At 45.3% G+C, this 20,039-nt stretch overlaps 3 protein-coding genes across 6 annotated transcripts; 1 reads left to right on the top strand and 2 right to left on the bottom strand.

Annotated features, from left to right (window-relative positions):
- Window positions 1-1,892: 1,892 nt before the first annotated feature.
- LOC108025428 (tetraspanin-13) lies at window positions 1,893-6,172 on the bottom strand. 3 transcript variants are annotated; one of them, XR_001768212.3, is made up of 6 exons: window positions 5,975-6,172; window positions 5,491-5,658; window positions 4,336-4,698; window positions 3,953-4,259; window positions 3,701-3,893; window positions 1,893-3,601 (listed from the first exon to the last, which is right to left on the bottom strand). XR_001768212.3 is itself a non-coding variant. In XM_017095915.3 (4 exons), the coding sequence occupies exons 1-4, from the start codon at window positions 6,032-6,034 to the stop codon at window positions 3,506-3,508; spliced, it is 687 nt and encodes a 228-aa protein (XP_016951404.1). In that variant the 5' UTR covers window positions 6,035-6,172; the 3' UTR covers window positions 1,893-3,505. The 3 variants fall into 3 exon arrangements, 1 of the variants encoding a protein (XP_016951404.1); XR_001768211.3 differs by having other exon boundaries at window positions 3,701-4,259; XM_017095915.3 differs by lacking the exons at window positions 3,701-3,893; window positions 3,953-4,259.
- Window positions 6,173-6,391: 219 nt separating this feature from the next.
- Window positions 6,392-7,768, bottom strand: LOC108025193 (putative gustatory receptor 97a). The gene is made up of 2 exons (XM_017095502.2): window positions 6,688-7,768; window positions 6,392-6,625 (listed from the first exon to the last, which is right to left on the bottom strand). Exons 1-2 carry the CDS (start codon window positions 7,729-7,731, stop codon window positions 6,392-6,394), a joined length of 1,278 nt encoding a protein of 425 aa, XP_016950991.1. The 5' UTR covers window positions 7,732-7,768.
- Window positions 7,769-8,320: 552 nt separating this feature from the next.
- On the top strand, window positions 8,321-19,781 carry LOC108025299 (probable Rho GTPase-activating protein CG5521). 2 transcript variants are annotated; one of them, XM_017095690.3, is made up of 8 exons: window positions 8,321-9,000; window positions 11,614-11,724; window positions 12,206-12,223; window positions 12,515-12,686; window positions 12,746-13,712; window positions 13,770-17,839; window positions 17,905-18,101; window positions 18,161-19,781. In XM_017095690.3, the coding sequence occupies exons 1-8, from the start codon at window positions 8,895-8,897 to the stop codon at window positions 18,415-18,417; spliced, it is 5,898 nt and encodes a 1,965-aa protein (XP_016951179.1). In that variant the 5' UTR covers window positions 8,321-8,894; the 3' UTR covers window positions 18,418-19,781. The 2 variants fall into 2 exon arrangements, with proteins under 2 accessions (XP_016951179.1, XP_016951180.1); XM_017095691.3 differs by lacking the exon at window positions 12,206-12,223.
- Window positions 19,782-20,039: the final 258 nt, after the last annotated feature.

Genomic DNA, 20,039 nt, shown 5'->3' with positions numbered 1-20,039 from the left:
AAACCAAGTCGGTATTTGTTTATTCATTTTATTCCGTTTTATGGGGGTCGTAAAGCGTTTCCCATTCAAGCGGATTGAGGATTTTATTGGGCGCAAGAATGTAAGGGATTTTTCGTAATGGAAACGCTGCCTCAAGTGGAGGTCTTGAATAAATTTGAATGAATTCCGCGGGTTGAAGGACAGGTTAAATCTATTAAGGGTGTGTATACTAATCTTTTTAGCCAAAACAATACATTCTTCGTGGCTCATTATTTTTATGTGCCCAGCAAAAAAAAACTCTTTGTTTATGTAGCATTATTGTTTCAATGCCAAGGAACACTATGAACAAGCCAATGAATTTCTGTAAATTTTCCCTTCAGATGAGATCACATCCGAGCGGTTCTCTTAATTAATTGTAATCAATAGGCGGTTTGACTTTAACTTGACATTGGCATTCAAATAAATTTCCCCCTGCTCTCCATTGCCTAATTCCCAAGCTTTCACATACAGGCAGGCATATATATAGTAGATATACAAACATTCAAGCCCCAAAACATCGCCATGCCTGACTGCCGCCCAGACGGAGATAATAAGTCCAACATGACACGACACCGACATGGGCAGTAAATTCGAATTACGAATTACGCTGGGCGGAACAGGCCCTCCCCCTTTTGCCAGGGAAGAGTGAGAGTCGGTAAAGCGGTGACTAAACTGTTCGCTTTGATGAATTTTCCACAATCGAGTGGGGGCTGCGCATCTTCGCAGCCATGGCCTGAAATTTCCATCTCGCTGCATAATAATAATAACCATTATTTTGCGCCGGGAATCGCAGCGTCTTCATGTCCCATGGGGCACGCAATCGCCAAGACATTGCTCATACGCAACGTGGGATCAACAGTTGAGAACCCAGCATATGGCGGATTAGGGATAAAGGGCGGACCGAACCATTAGGAATTTTAATATCAGACGCGTGCCAGTGGAAAGCAGACTAGGAAAAAAAGAAAAGGGTCAATCACATTTAATTTAATGAAGGGGCTTGGCCTAGGGAAAAATGGTATACATTAACGAAGTCTTTAGCCCTTTATAGCAGGTAGGAAAAGCTAAGATTTAAGTCTTCAACACACTTGCAAGGCTGTTGCACATCTGCTTGTTAAATCAATACTTTATTTCTAGTGTGCATTGTTATTTGCTCAATGGCCTCTGGAGGATATGTCCCACCAGCACCTACACAGACGCTCATTTCGTTGATCTATTTGACAAATAAATACTGATGTTTTCCCCGCCTCGTTGACACGACACTTTGGAGGAATTTTCCATTTCCATTTCCATTTCCATTTGGCTGTGCAGGCAGGGAAATGTGACGAAGGCGCCTCTGTTGTTGACCATTTCCGCTGCGAGTGTCAACAAGGCCTACCGAGAAAACGGAGACAGGGATGCCTTCCTGAGGGGGAGGAACCTGCGGCCGGGGCAGGATGCCACCACGCCCACATTCCACCACGCAAAAGCGGAAGCGCTGCCCCTGGATTCCCGCCCCCTGGACGGAGTCCCCATTTCGTTACGTAACCGCCCTGCTCTCTTGGCCGCCCCACTTTCCTCGCTCTTTGGGAGAACAGTATTTTCTGCATCGCAGTGCGTTGAACTTGGCCCACTTCGTCGCAGATTTGAGCGCTTTTCTGGGCCATAGACTCTCGTTCGAGCCTCTTTTGGGGGTGCTGTTGACACCTCACTCAATGGGCCCACCTCTTTCTCCTGCCCAGGGGAGGCGTTGAACTAAGTGCTAGCGTTAATCTTCTCCCGCGCTTATGATGATTATGGCGTTGGGGCACGACGGGCACTGTGGTTACGAAGCGTTGAAAACAAGTACAACATAATTCTTAAAAACAAACATATCCATTAAAAAATAACGTAACATATCTATTACATATACATATAATTCACAGAAAATATATGATCAAATTGACGAACAAATATTTTTGACAATATTTAAAAAGACATTTACATAATTTATGGTTCTTAGTAACAGAAAATTATTAATATAAATGATATAAAATATTCGATATAGCTTAAAATTATACAAATAATCAAGAATCCAATGCAAAGGGAAATTTAAAAGTAAATAAAATATACAGCTCACAATAAATTTATAAATTGGATTTCTTTTGATCAAAATAAAAAACAAATATTTTTGACATGTCATTAAAAATGGATCATATTTGAACCTTGTTTTAAGGCTCTATATTATTTAAATCCTTATTAAAACATAATTTGAAATACAATGGACATAAAATATTCGATACAAGGAGGCTTAAAATTATACAAAGAATTACATTTCTGCTTCGTTAAACGTAACATAAAAGTAATAAATCTAACATAATAAAAAATGTTCTTTGCTTCCATTAAATCAATATCCTTATTCCACCGTCTGCCACCTTTTCCGGCCCGCAAGGATGTCTGTGGTAAGCCGAGACACTTGGCTAATGATATCACAAGCCGCGAAATCCGCGGGGGTGTGTCGCTCATTAATTGGACTCGGGGAAATGCGGGAAATGAAACTCAAAACTTGATTGCGCCTTTGCTTTTGTTGTTTAAAGATCATATTTACTTCAATCACAGCACAGAATACAGAGAATATTATCTAATGGTTTATTTGTCGCTCGAAAAGAAACTGGAAAGGAAACTGCGGGGAAACTATTTCCTTGTGAGTGTGATGTGTGTCTAGAGGAAGAAGCGTGTCGGTTGTGATGTGTTTGTTTCTGTTCTTGGTGGCTTTTTGCGGGGCGCGGGTGAGAGTCAAGGAGGAAAAGCTGCAGAGAAAGTCGAGCAAGTGCGGAAAAGGAGTGAAAATTCGAAGAAGCAGTTCTCTTATCCGTATAGACTTGTATAATTGTTGACATGTATGCTTAGAGGGTTACTCTTTTTTTTTGTGTTATTTTGTGGGCTTTTCTCGCTAGTTTAAAGTTTAACACACAACTAACATTTAGAGTATTGTTTATACGCCGCGAGGGCAATAATGCAATTACGTTTTGTATATAGGTTGATGTATACTTATTACGTTGCTAGTTACAATTGTTGACTTGGTTGTTAGTTCTACGTTAAGATCAGGTTGTTGAAATGTTTGTCTCGTAGTGGTACAGTAGTTTAGAGTCAGTAGTCACGTCGAGTCGTTCATGATTGTTGCGAGTTGCAAAGAAAGGCATTAAGAGCTAACTAAGGTGTTTCAAGGAGATGAACTTAAACTACAACATTACATCTAAACATAATCTCAATGGAGGTATTAATAATTAGATAACTTTGTGCAATTAAAGCAGATTGAATGGTAAAATAGGCTTGTTCTTATGAAGCAGCAGTGTTGAGCACATTTATTACTCCTCCTCTACGTTCTCCTCCTCCGGAGCGTAATCTCTTGTTCGAGTTTGCATTCGATTCTCGCTAGGAAACGCGATTGTAAAATTAAGAATTCAGCCTTCGTCCCTTTGACTAAAATGTTTCACTTCCATCTTGTGCTTTTCAGCCCTTTTCAGTCCGTTCAATACAGATAATCGTGCGGAAAGACGGCGCGGGCAGGCAGATAGCAGGGATCGTGTTGATTGCGGTAGCGACGCGCCAGGAAAACGGCCAAGACCTGTGGATAAAGCAGTCAATTAAACTGGGTTCTACTCGGATTGGAAAATATAAAAATAAAAATAAACTCAAGCTGCAATAACTTTGGAAGATGTCTCACCCTTGGCCACTTGTCGGATTTACGCTTAGTCAAAGAGCAGGCAGTCAAGTGTAAGTACAATGTTTTTTTTGGGGGGAAGTTTTAAAGGAAGTGTGTTGAGAGTAAAAGGAAATATGTTTCTTTGCTGATTGCTTGCTTTCGGGTTCTTAAGTGGGTTAAACGCGTAGCTCTCTCCTCTTCTATATATATCTCTCTATAATATGTATATATGTCTAAAGTTGTATATCAATTACGACCTAACACATTACGTACATAGTTCTGCGGCAATGTGATTAAATATATATGTATATATGTATCTGTAGATGGTATAAATATAAAGGATGCTTGTATATATATGGTATGTGGGCCCCAAGAGCTCATGAAATCCTCCATCGCAACACCAAAACATTTAGCAGAGACAGATCAGAGAGATACATGCACTAAATAACTTTTGGATGTTTCTGTATCTGGGAAATGTTTATCTTGTTCTCGCCTAGCGTTTAACTTAGAGAAAGGCGCTGGGCAATCCGCGCGGATCCTTCTGGTTGCGATAGCGTACTGTTAGCCAGACGCCAACGAACTAAAGGCAGCATGTGGGGATTAGTTTGATCGTCGGATTACTTTCACCATTAAGTGCTCAGTGGATGGAACCTCACCTCAGTGAAGCTGAAGAAGATGCCCAGGCCGCCGCACAACTTGAAGGCGTAGTCGATCTTGTCCTCCAGCAGGGGTCCGCAGGGTTCGCAACGGCAGTCCGCCTCGGTGGAGTGGGCACAGCACTGCTGATTGATCAGCTCGCACGAGGGCTCATCCGGCGGCGGCACCACGGAGGTGGTGCTCGGTACGGTGGCATTGAATCCGCAGCATTTCAGGCTGTCCTGCACTTGCTTCCGCAAATCCGTGGGCACTGTCATCCATCCCTGCTCGGCAAACTGCTGCTGCTGCTCGGAATTGACGGCCAAGCAGGAGCTGGCAATGGAGAACTGGATCAGGAACAGCATGAACAGAATGATCATGTACTGCGGCGGGCAGAGTCTAAAGGTTAAGGCTGAACCGGGGCAGTGTTTTTGAAATATAATACATTTTCATTCCCTCAATTCCACTGGGGGTCACATAGCGATAGCCCCCAGCTGACGTCATGGAAGCACAAAAGGGGGCAGCAGCAGCTACAGCTACGGCCCACTCATAATTTCAGTCATTACGGGCCCGCTTTCTCTGCGGAAGTGGGTACTTGTCTAAGTACGCTAATTGTTCCACATGCCACGACCTTCGTGGCTGCCCACAGTGGCGGTCGGAAAACTAGCAGTGCTATTTAGGTGCTGTTCTAAAGTTAGACAATGATTTTAAATCAACAATTACTAACAAAATTCTTATGAAATTCAAATTCAAATTGATCTATAACATATCTCTACGAGTTTTGAGAAATACATTTTTTTGCTGCGCAGTTTTCTGTTATGGGGTACCTAAAATGAACAATAATAAAGAGAATTCTAAATAAATTTTACGATGCATCAGAAAAGAATTTCCGAAATGTAGATGTAGACAGAAGCTCGAAATTCGTACACATTATTGGGAGGTACAAATACTTGTATCGTATTGATATCGAACCTCTATAAATCTGTGATTAAGATTCTATAATTGTAGTCCATCAGAGAAACTAGTAATGCCTAGTACAAATTGATTACTGCCCCTAATTGAATCTCTATAGTTCTGCTGCTGGCATGCTATCATCCTGGACACATCTGTATCCGTGCAGCCAGCTGCATCCGTCGAGTGTTTGCGAATTTATAGGCTTTGTGGCAAAAGGATACGAAGAAGAGCATCACTTGGTGGTGCTTGACGGCTCCCGCCAGTCCCAGCATGGATATGCAGATGAGGATGACGCCGCAGGCCAGGATGCCGCCCACAATCGGCAGGTTGGTCACGATGGAGGCGGCACGCGCGTACACGCCCACTCCAATCAGCAGGAATCCAATCATCTGGGGGTCGCCACACACACAGGCGCGGAGAAAGCAGAGAAAGAAAGAAGGCAGGCAAATGAAAAAGGACTCAAGGATTCTCGTCTCGAGAGCAGCAACAACAAATCCGTATACACACGCACACACACACGTGCAGAGTATTGCACCTGCCACAGGAAAATCAATACATATTTATGGCCCGCAGTAATCAGGCAATTTAATTAATAACTTTCCTTTGTTGTTGCTGCTGCCGTTTATTCATTGTTCCTCTTCCGTGTTTGTTGTGGCTGCTTGCGTTTTCGCATTTGTTGTTTCTATAACGTTGTTTTTGCCTTACCACATACAAAATGTTGAGCGCAATTAGCGCGTTCTTCGAGCAGGTGAAACCGCCGCACATGTTTGTTGTTGTTTAGTTTTGCTGGCTGCTAAATAAGTCGTATTAAAACGAGTTTAGCTAATTTAATTTAATTATTAGTGGTTGAATTTGGAAATTTATTCCATCCACTTTTCACTTTCAATATAGTTATCGATATCGGTTCGGGACTATAGGTATCGGTTCGCAGCTATCGAAATATGCTATTCCCCATGGCGTTGCCAGATCGGTCACACAGGCAATTTGAAATTTGTAACGGATTCTGATTCAAAAACTAAAAGAAAATATTAAAGACGACAAATAAAAAATCATATTGAGTCCTATTTGTGCCACATTTATTTCTGTTAAATATTATGTTAGGAATTGATTCAGTTTACAACTCTATTTTAGAGAAAACCTGAGCGTCAAATCACTTTGAATGAGTATCAATAGAAAACTAGTGACGGCCGAGAAAACCGTATTGACCAACGAGGTATTGAGTTCCAGGAGACCCAGGGGCTCTAGTTTCCAGTCAATGGTGACGACGTGTAGCCAAAAAGCATTCACCACTTGCTTGAAACGGGCATCGGCGTGCTGGAGATCGAATCGTTGCAAGAGGTCACCAGTTCTCCTGGTCTGTAATAAGAATGTCTATCTATTCAAAAAATTGTATACGAGTATTTCAGAATAAACCATACCTCCTGCAGCATTTGGTTACTTATCCGAGCAACCATGATGAGTTCCAGGAAGGGAACAGCCAGGAATACCAGGAGAATTATGGCCAGGTAAAGATCAAAGGGCTCCTCATTGATGTAGTAATCCGCAATGGCCAAGTACTGGTTGTAGAATCCCAAGGTGATGCCGATGAGGTTCATTAGCAACGAGAGGACCATGGACCAGTCCGTGAATCGCAGGTAATTCCTCGAGCAGCCCGCAGTGACTCTATATTTCTCGGCCAACTCATCTAAGTTATCAGCCAACTCACAGAAACGACGCATCCGGTAATAGGGTTTCTGGAGGTTCATCTGGACAGGGGACTGCAGCCTATTGACCTCCTTGACTATGTCGTGCAACTTGTTGTTGACAGAGGCTATTACCAAATTGGCAATTACCAGGCCTCCAAAGAAGCAGTTGTTTATCTGATTCGATACTATAAGCGGCAACATGGTCCTCGCGGTCGCCAGGCTCGTCCACTGCTGGTCCGGGTGGACCCGATTTTGGTATAGAATCAGGGTTATATAACCGATTAGTGGGCAAATAAGGATCTTGAGTATGCTGTAAATAAAGGCCCGCCACACTATCATCACCGACATGTCCAATGAATCCAGGATCTTAAATATAGGCACACTATTTTGGAACCGAATTATCTGCAATGTTTTCTCCCACTGTGTCACGTAGTTGAACAGGCAAACAAAGACGTTCATGTAGCAATAGATTCCTATGGTGTGCCGTGAGCTCATCTGACCCGTGGAAACTTCTTTATAAATGTTCCAGATGTAGTAAGATCCAAAAAGGGAAGCCACCACAAAACTGTAGACAGTAACTCCCTTGGAAAAGGCAAACCTTTTGCGTCTAAAGGAGAAGCGACCGAGATAGACTCCATACAGAATATTGAAGAGCACTGTGAAGCCGACGCAAAACAGGACCAATTGGGTATGGAGTTTCCAACGGCGGAATCGGCGCGGCACCAAGGGCTGCCAGGAGGCGCGAAAGCGACGTGTTTGCCTTCGAAGGAACCGCATGGCACTGACTGGGGGATGGACTCGAGCGGGGACAATCGCCCTGGTTAAATCACCGTTTAATTACTAAGCCTTCTTATCAGTGATTAAATATTACATTTGGTAAATGAATAAGGGTCCTGGCTTATGTTCACTTACGGGCTTTCACACATCTGAGGAGTACCAAAGGGAGTTTTAAAAAGGACTCTTAGAATCACATTCCAAGTAAGAATAAAAACCTTTTGAAGTATCTACATACATACACATAAATTTATATATTTTTTTAAATAATAAGAGTTCGTTAGTAAAAATTTTTAGGATTTTAATGAGAAATAGAGTTAAATGCTTTGATTTAATTTTGGTAAATTAAACAGCCGTTTGTATTAAAGACGAGGTTCGATTCTAAACCTAAAAACTTGACAGAGCCGTTTCTTATAAGAATACAAATATTTTAAACTAATACTCTTCCCTTAACGGTCTAACTTTAAAAAGGTTTCGGTTTTAATTTCGAAATTCGAACAGGTGCAGTTCGAGCGGTTCACTGCCCACCGGAACCGGTTCCACTGCGAACCAGCCAGCACTGCGGCGAGCCGGAACCACAGTGGTGAACGGAACCTGAGCGGAACTGGAGACGCGACGCAAATGGAAAAGAAAACATAAACGTTTAAAGCTGGAAAAATGCGCTGTGGATCGCCAGCCGTTGGACTGCAAGTGCAAAAGCGCGTTGCCGAGTGTGCCCGTGAATAAATCGCGGTGCAAAGGGGTCGGGAAAGTGCGGAAAACAGCAGCGAAAAGCGAGAGAAGCCAGCGCCACCCCGCGCCGCCCCGCCACTCCACGAGCAACGTCAGCGGGCGAAGAGCGGGCGTGTTGTTTTTGCTTTTGCCTTTGCCTTTTGCTATTGCCATTGCTAAATAATTTCTCCGGGCGCTCCGCTGGACAAAAAGTGATTTTTTTCCGCTGGCGTGCGCGTATAAATAAATAGCTGAAAAGAGCCAGCGAAAATCTAAGGCACACAATCGGGCAGAGAAAATACAAATCGGTGGAAGGAAAAGTCAGAAAATCAGAAAAAATCAGCGAATAGAAAGTGTATACCGCCTGCACCTGTGCCTGTGTGTGCGTGTGCGTGTGTGTGTGTGTGTGATGTGTGTTGGTGTTGGTGCGCGGGGCAGAGAACTCAAGGTGCAAAATGTTTACAAAAAAGTCGCACGCCGACGTGAAGAAGTCCACGGCCAAGTTGCAGGACTGCAAGAAGGATTCCGCCTCCAGGTTGCGGCACCTACGCATGATACTGGGTGAGTTCAAGAGGATAGCTTTCTCACTGTGTGCCCCGAAAAAATCCCAACTTTTTACGCCATCTGAAAGCTATTTGGCCAGAAACATATGTTCAGGTCTTATCTACGGTCTAGTTTTCAAGTTTTCTAGGAAAGAGTAAGGGTTTACAGGGGAATTCGGGGAAAGACACTACTCTATTCAAGATATACCTATAAAAGAAAAAAAAATGGGGTTCCTAAGTTATGCCGAGATTATAAAGGTTTTCTTGGTTTTCATATATTTTTAGTTGTTTTAAAGAATTGCAAGTTCTTAAATATCCCAGTTATAATGGTGTTAATTTTGGTTGATATAGTGCTATGACAAAATATGTTTTATCTGAAAATGTTTTCAAAAATTCTAAAACCCCTATTCCAACAAAAATAATTATTTTCAAAAATCCCTACTTTCTGACCCCTTACATTTACTTCGCCCCTTGAAGCCAAGGCCCCGCGTTGGCGGTTCTGCCGACTGTTAATTATTTCATATTTTATTAGCATTCATAGCAATAACAATGAAACTGGTTGGCTGTTTTTTATACACACATTTATATGTTTTTTGGTCTGGTGGGCGTCGTTCGCACCATTTTTGCTCCACGGTGGCTCGCTCCCAATGACGTTCTGCCCACAGTTCGCATAACAACCACAAAGGCCATCCAGTGGATCCACAATGTTGGCCATTTCCTGTCGGGCGCGAAAGAACCTCCACAAGGACGATAGAGCCCCACATAGGTCCCAATTCCTCCAGCAAAAACCTTAATTTATGCAAAAACGGAAAAAAGATTACAGAAAAACATCTACACATGCTCCGCTATGTGGCAAGCGAAAATGTGTGAAACACGTTAAGTGATAAAGCAGCAAACACGTAGAGCCACAGTGCCCCTTCCCTAAGACGAACTTTTACTTCACGACACTTCGTTTGAAGCCCAATCTCTTACTCACGCTTTTTTGCTTGCGTTTTTCAAAAACAACATTTAATTTGTTTCCTTTTTATTGATAAACTTATTATTCCCCAAAGGATGACTAGGCTCAGCTTAATAAATTCTAAATGAGTCAGTTCCCAAAGAAATTATTCACTTACTATATTAAGTTTATTGCTTACATACTATATTTTTGTTTGCAAAAATGGTAGTAGGAACTCACAGCTATGAGGCTGTCAAAAAAAATAATACATTTTATTTTTATGGTCTTGCCAATAATCATGGAATGAAATGGGTATTCAGATTTCTTAACACACTTTTTTTAACTACCAATTTATTTTTAATTTTTATAAATTTCCTCTTATCATACGAACTTGTGTCATGGTTCGCTTTAGGCAGTTTGACCTTTACAAGCCAGCAATGTACAGCAAGTACGGGTTTCGAGTACGAGCCGCCGATATAAGCCATCTCCCCACCTTCGCCACCTCTTTCAGTGGCTTTCTTTTTGTGTCACCTCGGCGAGCGATTTCCAACAGGTGCCTCTCGATATAAAAAATTACAAACACACCTGACTCGACGCCCTCCGGTGCACTGCTGATGTTGCTGCTCTCAGCTGCCATTGTCCCTTGGCAAATTACACGCATTAGACATTCTTCCCAATGGCTGCGTTCCCAATTGTTGTTTCTTAGCCAGTTCATCAGCAAAGGCACTCCAAGAAACGTTTTCCATTTCCAAGAAAATATATTTAAGGTATTTCTCAAAACAGAATCCCTATATCATATCTTAATATCCTTTTATAACATATCAAAATATCTCATCATAATATATCATATCATATTATCATACCATACTATATCATATCATATCTTAGAATAGCATGTCATACCATATCATATCATATTATGTTAAACCATAATTTGAAAGCTCTTTGAAACAAGGAAACTAGAATATTTGAGTACAACTCAAGATCTCTTGAAATAATATAGAAAACTGTGTGGCTTTGTTTTCTGTGCAATGATAGACATCTTCGCTTCGGCCTTCTGCTGGAACCGGTTTCAAAGGTTTCTTACCCTGCTTTTATCTCTTTGTTTAGCTTTCTTCTGTTTTGCAGTGTGTTTTGCTGATGACAGCAAGCCGGCAATGGCATTGAACCCCACCCCCTAGACCCCTTGCCCAGTAGCCCGGTGGCCCATCCCCCAGCCCCACTGATTCATCACAAATCGCTGGGCACCCATCATAACGTGTTTTTTCGTAACTCGACTTTTAATAGCTTCTGGCCCCCAGTTTCGTTTGTTGTTATTGGATATCGTCATGCGTGCGTTTTCCACACAGATATAGATAGGCTGGCAGACATCGTCTGCCTGGATTGGATTTGCAGCCTTATCACTGGCGACATGCACAGGTGCTCCATGCGACGTTGCGTCACTATCTTGGCTGTTGCCCCCTGGCGCCATTTTCTTATCACTGATTCACAGAGCAATAACTGGGCCTACATTTCGGTAATATTTCCGTTTAATTAGTCTCTTATCTATGATACCTAATTACAAAAAATATCAGGTGAATTTATTTACAATGCGACTTTGTGTTCTATTCCTCTATTATTTTCAGTGTACGAATGCACTAATATTGATAGATAATACTAACCCCTTATGTTGACCTGTTTTTATATACTTTTCAGATAATGTGGAGCTAGAAGAGTCGAAATCACTGTTCGAGACCAACTACAGCCATGTCTACTTTATTCTCTACGACACCTTTATTCAAGCCGAGGCAAATCTAAAGCAAAAAGGTAAGAATAATGAGTTTTGAATATTTATTATGAGCCGAAAGTAGGGGTTTTTAGACCCCTGCCCAGGTACTATTAATGTTTTCTTTGCCATTTTGTTTGTCAATCGAAAAGGTTGTGTGTTCTCTAAATAAAACTTAAAATGAAATATGTAAAAGAGCACTATAACAGTTTAAAATCAAAGTTGTAAAAGAAGAGTATTCCAGCTTCGTTACCTCGTGGATTACCTTTTGTTTTTGACCCATTTAATTTTTGGTTAATTTGCTCGTATCTTTTGAGACTTTAATGCCACCAATTAAAAAAATCAACAGCGACGACCTTAAATCTTTGCCTTGTTTGGCTTTTTTTAATCTTTATGCTTTGGCCCGTTTCGTTGTAGAGCTAGTTATATGAAAACAAACGAGATATTCTAAATTGAACTCCTGATCTATTTCTATTTTACCCCCTTTTCTCTCTCTATTTTTGTAAATCCCCTAACTGGCAGAACTTCCGTTTCACATTGGTAAGTTTATGTGGTTCCTTATTGACATCTTGAATCGACCATTGATTTGCATCCGCCTCCTCCCCGCGACTTTGCTTCTGAACTCTGTTTACCATAACCTCATGTGTCCACGTCCCATGGTCTTTCTCCTTTCGCTTGAAATCTCTACGAACTGCACCACATGCACTTCTCTCTCTACGCATCTTGTGCTTGTCCAGACATTTGGAATGCATCCCTAGAGCAAGAAGGAATCCCTTATAGGATATAGTATTTCCTTTACTTATAAAAGTCGTACTTTCTTGTTTAAAACAGTTCACAAGGCGCATCGCGAGGAGCTGGACGGTTCACTATGGCTGCTGGAGAAGATCCTGTGCCTTCTGCCGGAGCTGTTGGCTCGCCGGTGGCAATGCCACTCCCTGAGTCGCATCATGGCCAAGCTACTCCACCTGGGCAACTCGCCCAAGCTGAGACGGGAAGGTGTCAGGTGAGTGAACTTCAAACCCCTTTCCAGCTCCATTACTAAGTAATTTATTCACTTTCCAGATACTTCCTGCTGTGGTACCAGACGCTGGGCGAGAATGCCCCAGGCTATGTGCACGCCATGTACGCGGATCTCATCCCTGGTCTTATTGTGCCCCAAAAAGGTGTCACCGGACCGGATACGGAGTTCAGTGCCTCGGACTTTCTTACCCATCCGAACATGAAGGCGGATGGGGGCATGGCCTCCGTTTTTCACGACAATGCATTCTCCCATCCCGTGCAGAGTTCCGAGGTAGTGGCCCTACTGCCCCCTTCATCCAGCGAAAAGTCAGCGCCACCAGATCCTCGGGATGGGCTGGAGGTTCTGCTAAACAGCATGGTGGACACGGCGGCCTGTTTACGGTGGCGGGATAATCGCGCCCAGAAGGATCACCGGGCATTTGCCTTCCTGCTGCAGCGTTTCATGGACGTATTCCTGCCCGTCTTTTCGCCAAACTTCGATACGAGCTGCTCCATCTACAATCCCCGCCTGGATCTGCCCGTCATGCGATCCATCAACAAGAAGGAGGAGGTGATGGCTTCTTGTGTGGTCGTTCTCATCAACTGGGTATCACGTTTCACCCACGAGCGTTTGTTGAGCCATCGCTTGGATTGCACCCTGCACATCGAGGACGTGGACCGTGTGCGTCTGCAGAGCTATCAGCAGGCACGCATCGTCCGGGATGTGTTCTACGTCAGTCGAGAGAACATCAACTTTGTGCACGAGGTGTATCGTCAGGCATTTCTGCTGAACTTCACCTCCAAGCCGCAAATAGAAGCAATTCGCACGGCCATTGCTGTGTACCGCGATTGGATGACGGGCGAGACTCCTCCGCCCTTCCTGCTAGAGCCCAATGACGATCCCCCGCCTCCGTCGACGGCGGGTGGAACTCCTAGGAGTCAGCGACTACGCACGCCATCGTATGTGGGAGCCATAGCGGGCTCCAAGGATCAATTGGCGGTCAGGGCTGGACGGCAAAATGTATTACAGGTAAGTTAACATATGTTGAGTTCGAATTATCTCCTCTAATATTTCTTAATCTTCTAGGTGTTTGTGACCAACGCGGCAAATGTGTTCCTGGTAAACACCGCCAATCTGAACATCTGCTTCCCCACCCGCTCGCGAACTTATCGCTCCAGTCCGCTAGAAGAGCAGACTGAGATCTGCAAGAAGGTGCTGAATGTGTACCGCACCATGGTGATGAACACGGAGATGGACTCGCGCACCTGGGAGCAACTGCTGATGGTGCTGCTGCAGGTTACATCAGTCGTGCTGCACCAGAACCACCATACATTGCAAAGTGGTACCCCCAAGAGTGCCACTTTGGGCGGCATCTTAGGGTCGGCTATATTCCAGACTTTGATTGTCACATGGATACGAGCGCACACCAAAGTGCCCGTCAACGTGCAGTTGTGGGAGAAATTCCTGAATGTTCTGCAATCCTTGACGCATCGCGAGGAGCTCATCGTTGAATGGAACAAGACCATTCAAACATTGACTCGTGTCTTTTCACGGTACACCTATTGCATAAACTTGCTGGATCTCCCCCTGGATCGAGTGGCGGAGAGTCGGGCGGAGAAGCGTCGTCGAATCGGCAGCGTCTGGCAGGGATCGGGATCAAGTAGCGCTGCCAATGGAGGCAGTGCTGCTTCTGCTGCCATTAGCCAAAGCAGGCAGCGGGAATCCATAGCGGAGTCGGGCAGCAGTCGCTCCGAGGAGACCTCGTCGCAGATGCCACTTGCAAGTCATCCACGACCTCACCACCAGCACTCGCAATCCCAAGGAGGCAACAGCACACGGCCAGTTCCCTTGACTCCCATGCTGAGCAGGAGCTACAGCGAGGGCAGTTTGGCTTCAGCAGCTAGGAGCTCCAGGATACGACGCCGTCGTGCTGCCACTCCCAAACCAAAGGTGCTCCAACCACCGCAGACGGTAGAGAATCGACCCAACCCACAGGATCTGAGGAGAGCTATGTCGCTTGACTCTCTGGCGAGGAAGGGTGATGCAGAGGAGACGGACAGCTACCAGGAAGGTGACAACGAAAGTGGAGCGGGCTCAAGAAGTCCCTCTCCAACAGCCAGCAGCGGAATTGAAGGAGGATCCATAAAAGATGCCCAACTGCAGATAGATGCCAGTTTGGACGATGCCAATTCTGGGAGCTACGGAAGCGGCAGCAACTCTGGAAGTGTTTCTGGACGTCGCTGCATTATCCTAGGTGGCTCAGCGGAGGGTTGGCATCCCGATTCCACCTCCATCATGTGGAAGCGCATGCTCGGTGCCTTGGGAGACGTTAATCGTATTCCAAAAGCGGATCTGCATGCTCAGGTGTTCATGCATTTGCTGGAGATGACGCAAAATCTTATAAAGATCAAGCAGAACCAAGGAATATCGTCGGATAATCAGAGCACTCCACCGATGCCGACTTTGGTGCCACCTATTGGAATTGTGGCGCCCTGGTGTTATGGATCTCTTTCGCTGGATCGATCCTTCAAGAAGGGTAAATTATGGGCCCTTCAACTGCTCTGCTCCCTTGCGATTCACGGAGCGGTGGGCATGCAGCAGTTGCCCTTGTTTTATCATGCTCTTCATCAGCTGCTGACTGGCGAGGATCGGGACTTGATTTATGCAATTCTCAAACATTTAGAAGGACCCAGGCTGCTGAGCTTGCTATTGCCAGGACACACTTTGCTGCTGCTGGACTTGGTGCATGCGAGTGCTATATTGCTGACTTCCTTGGAGGTTTCTAGGAGCACTCCAAGAGCCGAGGTGGCGGCTCTCCTGGGATCGCTGCTTAGCTATCCGGCCTCCTTGCTGCCACGCCCTGTTCTGCAGCCTACGCCACAGAAGTTTGAGCTCATGGAGTGTCCGGATTTGCAGGATCACATCCTGAACATTGTGCTCAGATGCGCCAGGCGGGAACCTTCAGCAAAGGCGCGGTGCATTGCCCTTTCCCAACTAGGCCAGTGGTTGCTAATGCGTCTTTCTCATCCCTTGCCAGTGTCTTCAACGTCCGGAAGGGGAAACCTTTTTCAGCAGGCGGTGCCGCACCACAAAGATGTGCATCCCAAGGAGACGCAAGTCTACAATCCGCGCATCAAGGAGGTGCTTCAAGTACTACTCCAGGCGCTGCAGTTTAAGCATCACACCATAGCCATGGTTGCTGTGGATTCATTAAAGTTGTGCGCCGAGCGTGGACGTCAACTGGCCGCCATTGAAAGGGTTCCGCAGCTTATCATCACAGCCATCTGCAAGGCTTTAGAAATCCAGAACGTAACCAAGCCCAAGGATTCGGACAAGGTGGTTCTTACATCGCTGATGCTGTGCTTGGGTGAATTTTGCATGGCTATTCCCGCCTCAATAATGCTGACGCCTTTCAACGAACAAGGCGATACTCTGGTGCTCCAGGTGCTCAGAGTACTCCTACAAGTTGCCTCGGGAGCTCCTCGCCATGAGAGGGTGAAACTGACAGCCGACGATGACTTCGATATGCACATTACCCACGACGATCTGCAAGGAGATGGACGCCTTCCGGAAGCTACGTATCAAACATCCGAGACCATTCAGAAATGCATCACAGCCATCAAGTTGTGTGCCAAGGCGGTGTCCATGCATCTGGTCACCCACGTCGGCCACTTTCCCATGGGGATCGGAGCATCTCGCTTGAGTTCCATGGTCGAGGAGCAGGATGACATAGGTAATGCTGCCTATGGTGGCCAGGTGGAGACGAGACGCGACTCTGTGGAACTTCCTTCTGTTGTGAATGCCCAGAATATGCAGCTGTTCATGCTAAACTCTGGTCTGGTGGCCAGTTTCATTGAGCTGCCCACGCTGAAACTCCCTGGTGGAGGCATAACAGCCGGTTTGGTCACAGCAGAGAAACAAGTAAGGGTCCTAATGCGGGATCTCAATGGCAAAGCCTGCTGGGATGCCTCCATCCTGTATTCGGAACCGCGGAAGGCGGAGGAGGCTCCTGCGAAAACCACACCAAAGATTCATCACACCCAACCGCTGGATTCCATGGTGTCCTCCATGGTGGCGCATGAGTTGCAGGCACCACGACACACTTTGCGTCATCGTCCGGCGGGAGTGCTGCCGCTGGCCAAGGATATGGCCCCTGATCTGGATCAACTGGACGATATGTTGGCCTACATTGGTCATACCAGTCCAGAGTGCGTGCCTCCCACTGTAAGCCAGCTTAATGCTCCAAGCAGCAGTCCTCTGAGCGGAAATCAGGAGGCGCAGGCCATTTCGGTAATCCTGAATCAACGCCTTCTGGAGCAGGAATTCGTAACGCACTCGACGCTTGCTCCATCCCCGGCTTTGCGACACGCCAGCTCCAATTCCTCGCTGCAGCAGCCGGATCAGCGGTCCCTGCACTCCGCTACGCCCTCCTTTGACTCTCTGCCCACCCGCACCGAGATGCCGTTCCAGTATTGCCGACTGCTCTTCTCACATTTGGGTCTGGCTGGTTGGGAGCGACGGTCCAGGACGCACTTGCTGCAGCGGAGCGAGAAACTTATGCGAGAGTTGCGAAACGTGGATCTCCAGAAATGCCGGGAAACCCATAAGATGGCGGTGATTTATGTGGCCGCTGGTCAGGAGGATAAGGGAAGCATCCTGAGGAATACGAGTGGTAGCAGTACCTACGAGATGTTCGTTTCCGCTTTGGGTTGGGAGATCGATCTGGAGACGCACAACGGTTTCCTGGGGGGATTGCCCCGACAAGGATGCGGAGCAACAGCACCGTATTACGCCACACCCTTTCTTGAGGTGGTTTACCATGTGGCCACCAGAATGCCGTCGGATTCCTCGGAGGCCATGCTGCTGAAGACGCGCCATCTTGGCAACGACGAAGTCCATATTGTGTGGAGCGAACACCATCGGGATTACAGGCGGGACATTCTGCCCACTGAGTTTTGCGATGTGCTGATTGTGGTTTACCCGCTGAGGAATGGTTTGTTCCGGGTGACAGTCAACCGAAAGCCGGAGGTTCCATGGTTTGGACCATTGGCCAACGAGAGTGTGGTAAGCGGCGCCTGCTTGGCCACCCTGATCCGCGCCACTGCCATTAATGCCAGTCGGACGAAGCGCGCCGCCTTGCCGCTCTACCAACAATTGTAAGTTTAACTGAAATAAGAATATATTTTTATGATACTGATGAGTATTCCTTTCTCACCCGCAGCTACGAGGAGCGCAACAGGTCGTTGGATAGCGTATCCTCGCGGTACAAGGAGAGTACCACCTTTGAGGACTTCGCCAGCCGCATCTACAATCCCATGCCGCTGTCCACGTTAAGCACTCTAAGGGAATCCAATGCCAGCAGTTCGGCAGCACCTCTAGCTTCGGCTTTGCTCGATCACAATCGTGCTTCCGTGAAAGGTGAGCAATTAGAATTGGGGATCAGTAGACAAATACTAAGATTGCATTACCCTTTTCAGGTTGGGTTCAAGCTTCGATCGACTCCGGTCCCATAATAGGCCTAGCACCATCGGCTTCCGCTGGATCCACTGCTGCCATGGAGGCAGCCACCGGAATGACCTCCGCCTCGCCGCGTGGCCCCCGAAAACTGGGAGCTCCCTTCAAGAGCGTGACCAAGAAGCACTCGCTGCAGCAGATCGTCGTTGGTGGCGGCGGTGGAGCGGGCGGTGACACGCCGCCCGACAGTCCGACCTTGCCCCAGCGCCGCTTCAAATAATACTTGTCCCTTTCCTGCGACTCCCGGCACCTTCTGCACCCATTCCCCTCCCCACCAATCGGGCCGAGGGCCAAGCCAGGCCCGAAAAGATGCAGAGAGTTCTAATGCAAACGAATAGTATTGCGAAACACGTTTCCTCCTATATTAGTTATTGTAATTTATTTCAGTTTCCAGCTTAGTCTAACTATCAGTGTATTTAACTATTTATTTTCTGCTGCTCTGCTAATCGAGCCCTACTCTCTAACGCTTTCCCATCCGCTTTCCACTTTCAAGTTAACACTGTGTTGTAATGCCTTGCGAATTTTACCTAGTTACAATGATTTCATTTTACGTATTTATTGATGAATCCGCTCGCCTGCGTTGCGGCTGTATTTTGCGTCCTCTCAAACTCACTGATTTGAAATTATGTTATCCATGCACTCAATTATGTTAATTAATTCGATGTTATGTAAGATGATTTAGTTAATGAGCTTTAAGCATTCGAGTGCAAATTGATGATTATCAGCTAGCTGAACAATTGCTTTTCTCGCATTTACCGTGCTGCGCTTTTTATCCAAAGCAATCTGTTATTCAATATTATAGATATTATTTTTTACTTTTTTATGCCACATTTTACGCTTGGCAACGAGATGCAAATTCAAAGAATTCGAGAATCGTTTTAAGTGTCACGCACAAAATGCAAGAATAATCAAAATTCGAACATAGAAACTTGCTCTGCCCATTTAAAGCAACACGTCAACTACTAGTATTATGTAATCGACCTATTTGTATAGGTAGCCTAGTTGTAAGAATTCTCTACTAACCAATACCCTATCAACTGTCGATGGCAATCGTCACTAGGAGTGTGAGTCTTAGAAAGGAAAACAAAAAACAACAGTAACTAAAATTGTTCAAACAATCGCCTTTTATTTGTGTGTAAAAATGAAATTGTTACAAGATGATTTATTAACCAGCATAGGGATGTTCTTCATTTGTATTTCACTGCGAATTGTTTCAACGAATTGATCAAATTGATAGATTTATATTTATATATATTTACACCAAGATATGTTAATTTTGTATTTATGTAAAACGGGCAACTGAAAGTTAATTGCAATGCCTTTTTGTTGCACAAAATGTTTTATGAAATCTGTAGTCTAATTAACACAATTAACCTTAGGCGAGTAAACATTTTTGTATAAAAAATCAAACAAAACCAATAAATTGAAAAGCAAATTAAAGCTATGTGAAATTTGTAACTAACACCAAGTAACGGATTATATACAACCTACATTTACAACTACGATTTAATATGTATATTAATTTATTAATTTATTTGAGAAACAATCGAGTATTTTTCGTATAATAAATAACATGAATTTCAAGGAGTTGAGATCCTGTTGGGAGGGCGAAGTCCTCTTTCCCGTGGGCCAGCTGTTGTCAACATTTTGTCGTAATTAACTGGGCACGCAATCGCTCTACTGACACTCATTCCGCGCCTCCCAAGCTCCCAGGTGGCCCAGACTTGTAGGCCGTGAGAGGTCATTGCCTCGACTCCTGTTTTCGGTGGTTTCTCATCTTTCAGGGGTGGCTCGAACCCCACCCCCAGGAATGGTCAGACAGACTGGCAGGTCGGCTGGCTG

The sequence above is a fragment of the Drosophila biarmipes genome, chromosome 3R, assembly GCF_025231255.1.
Source record: "Drosophila biarmipes strain raj3 chromosome 3R, RU_DBia_V1.1, whole genome shotgun sequence".
NCBI lineage: Eukaryota > Metazoa > Arthropoda > Insecta > Diptera > Drosophilidae > Drosophila > Drosophila biarmipes.
Note: the sequence above shows the minus strand (reverse complement) of the source record. Positions and strands in the feature narration are given on the sequence as shown.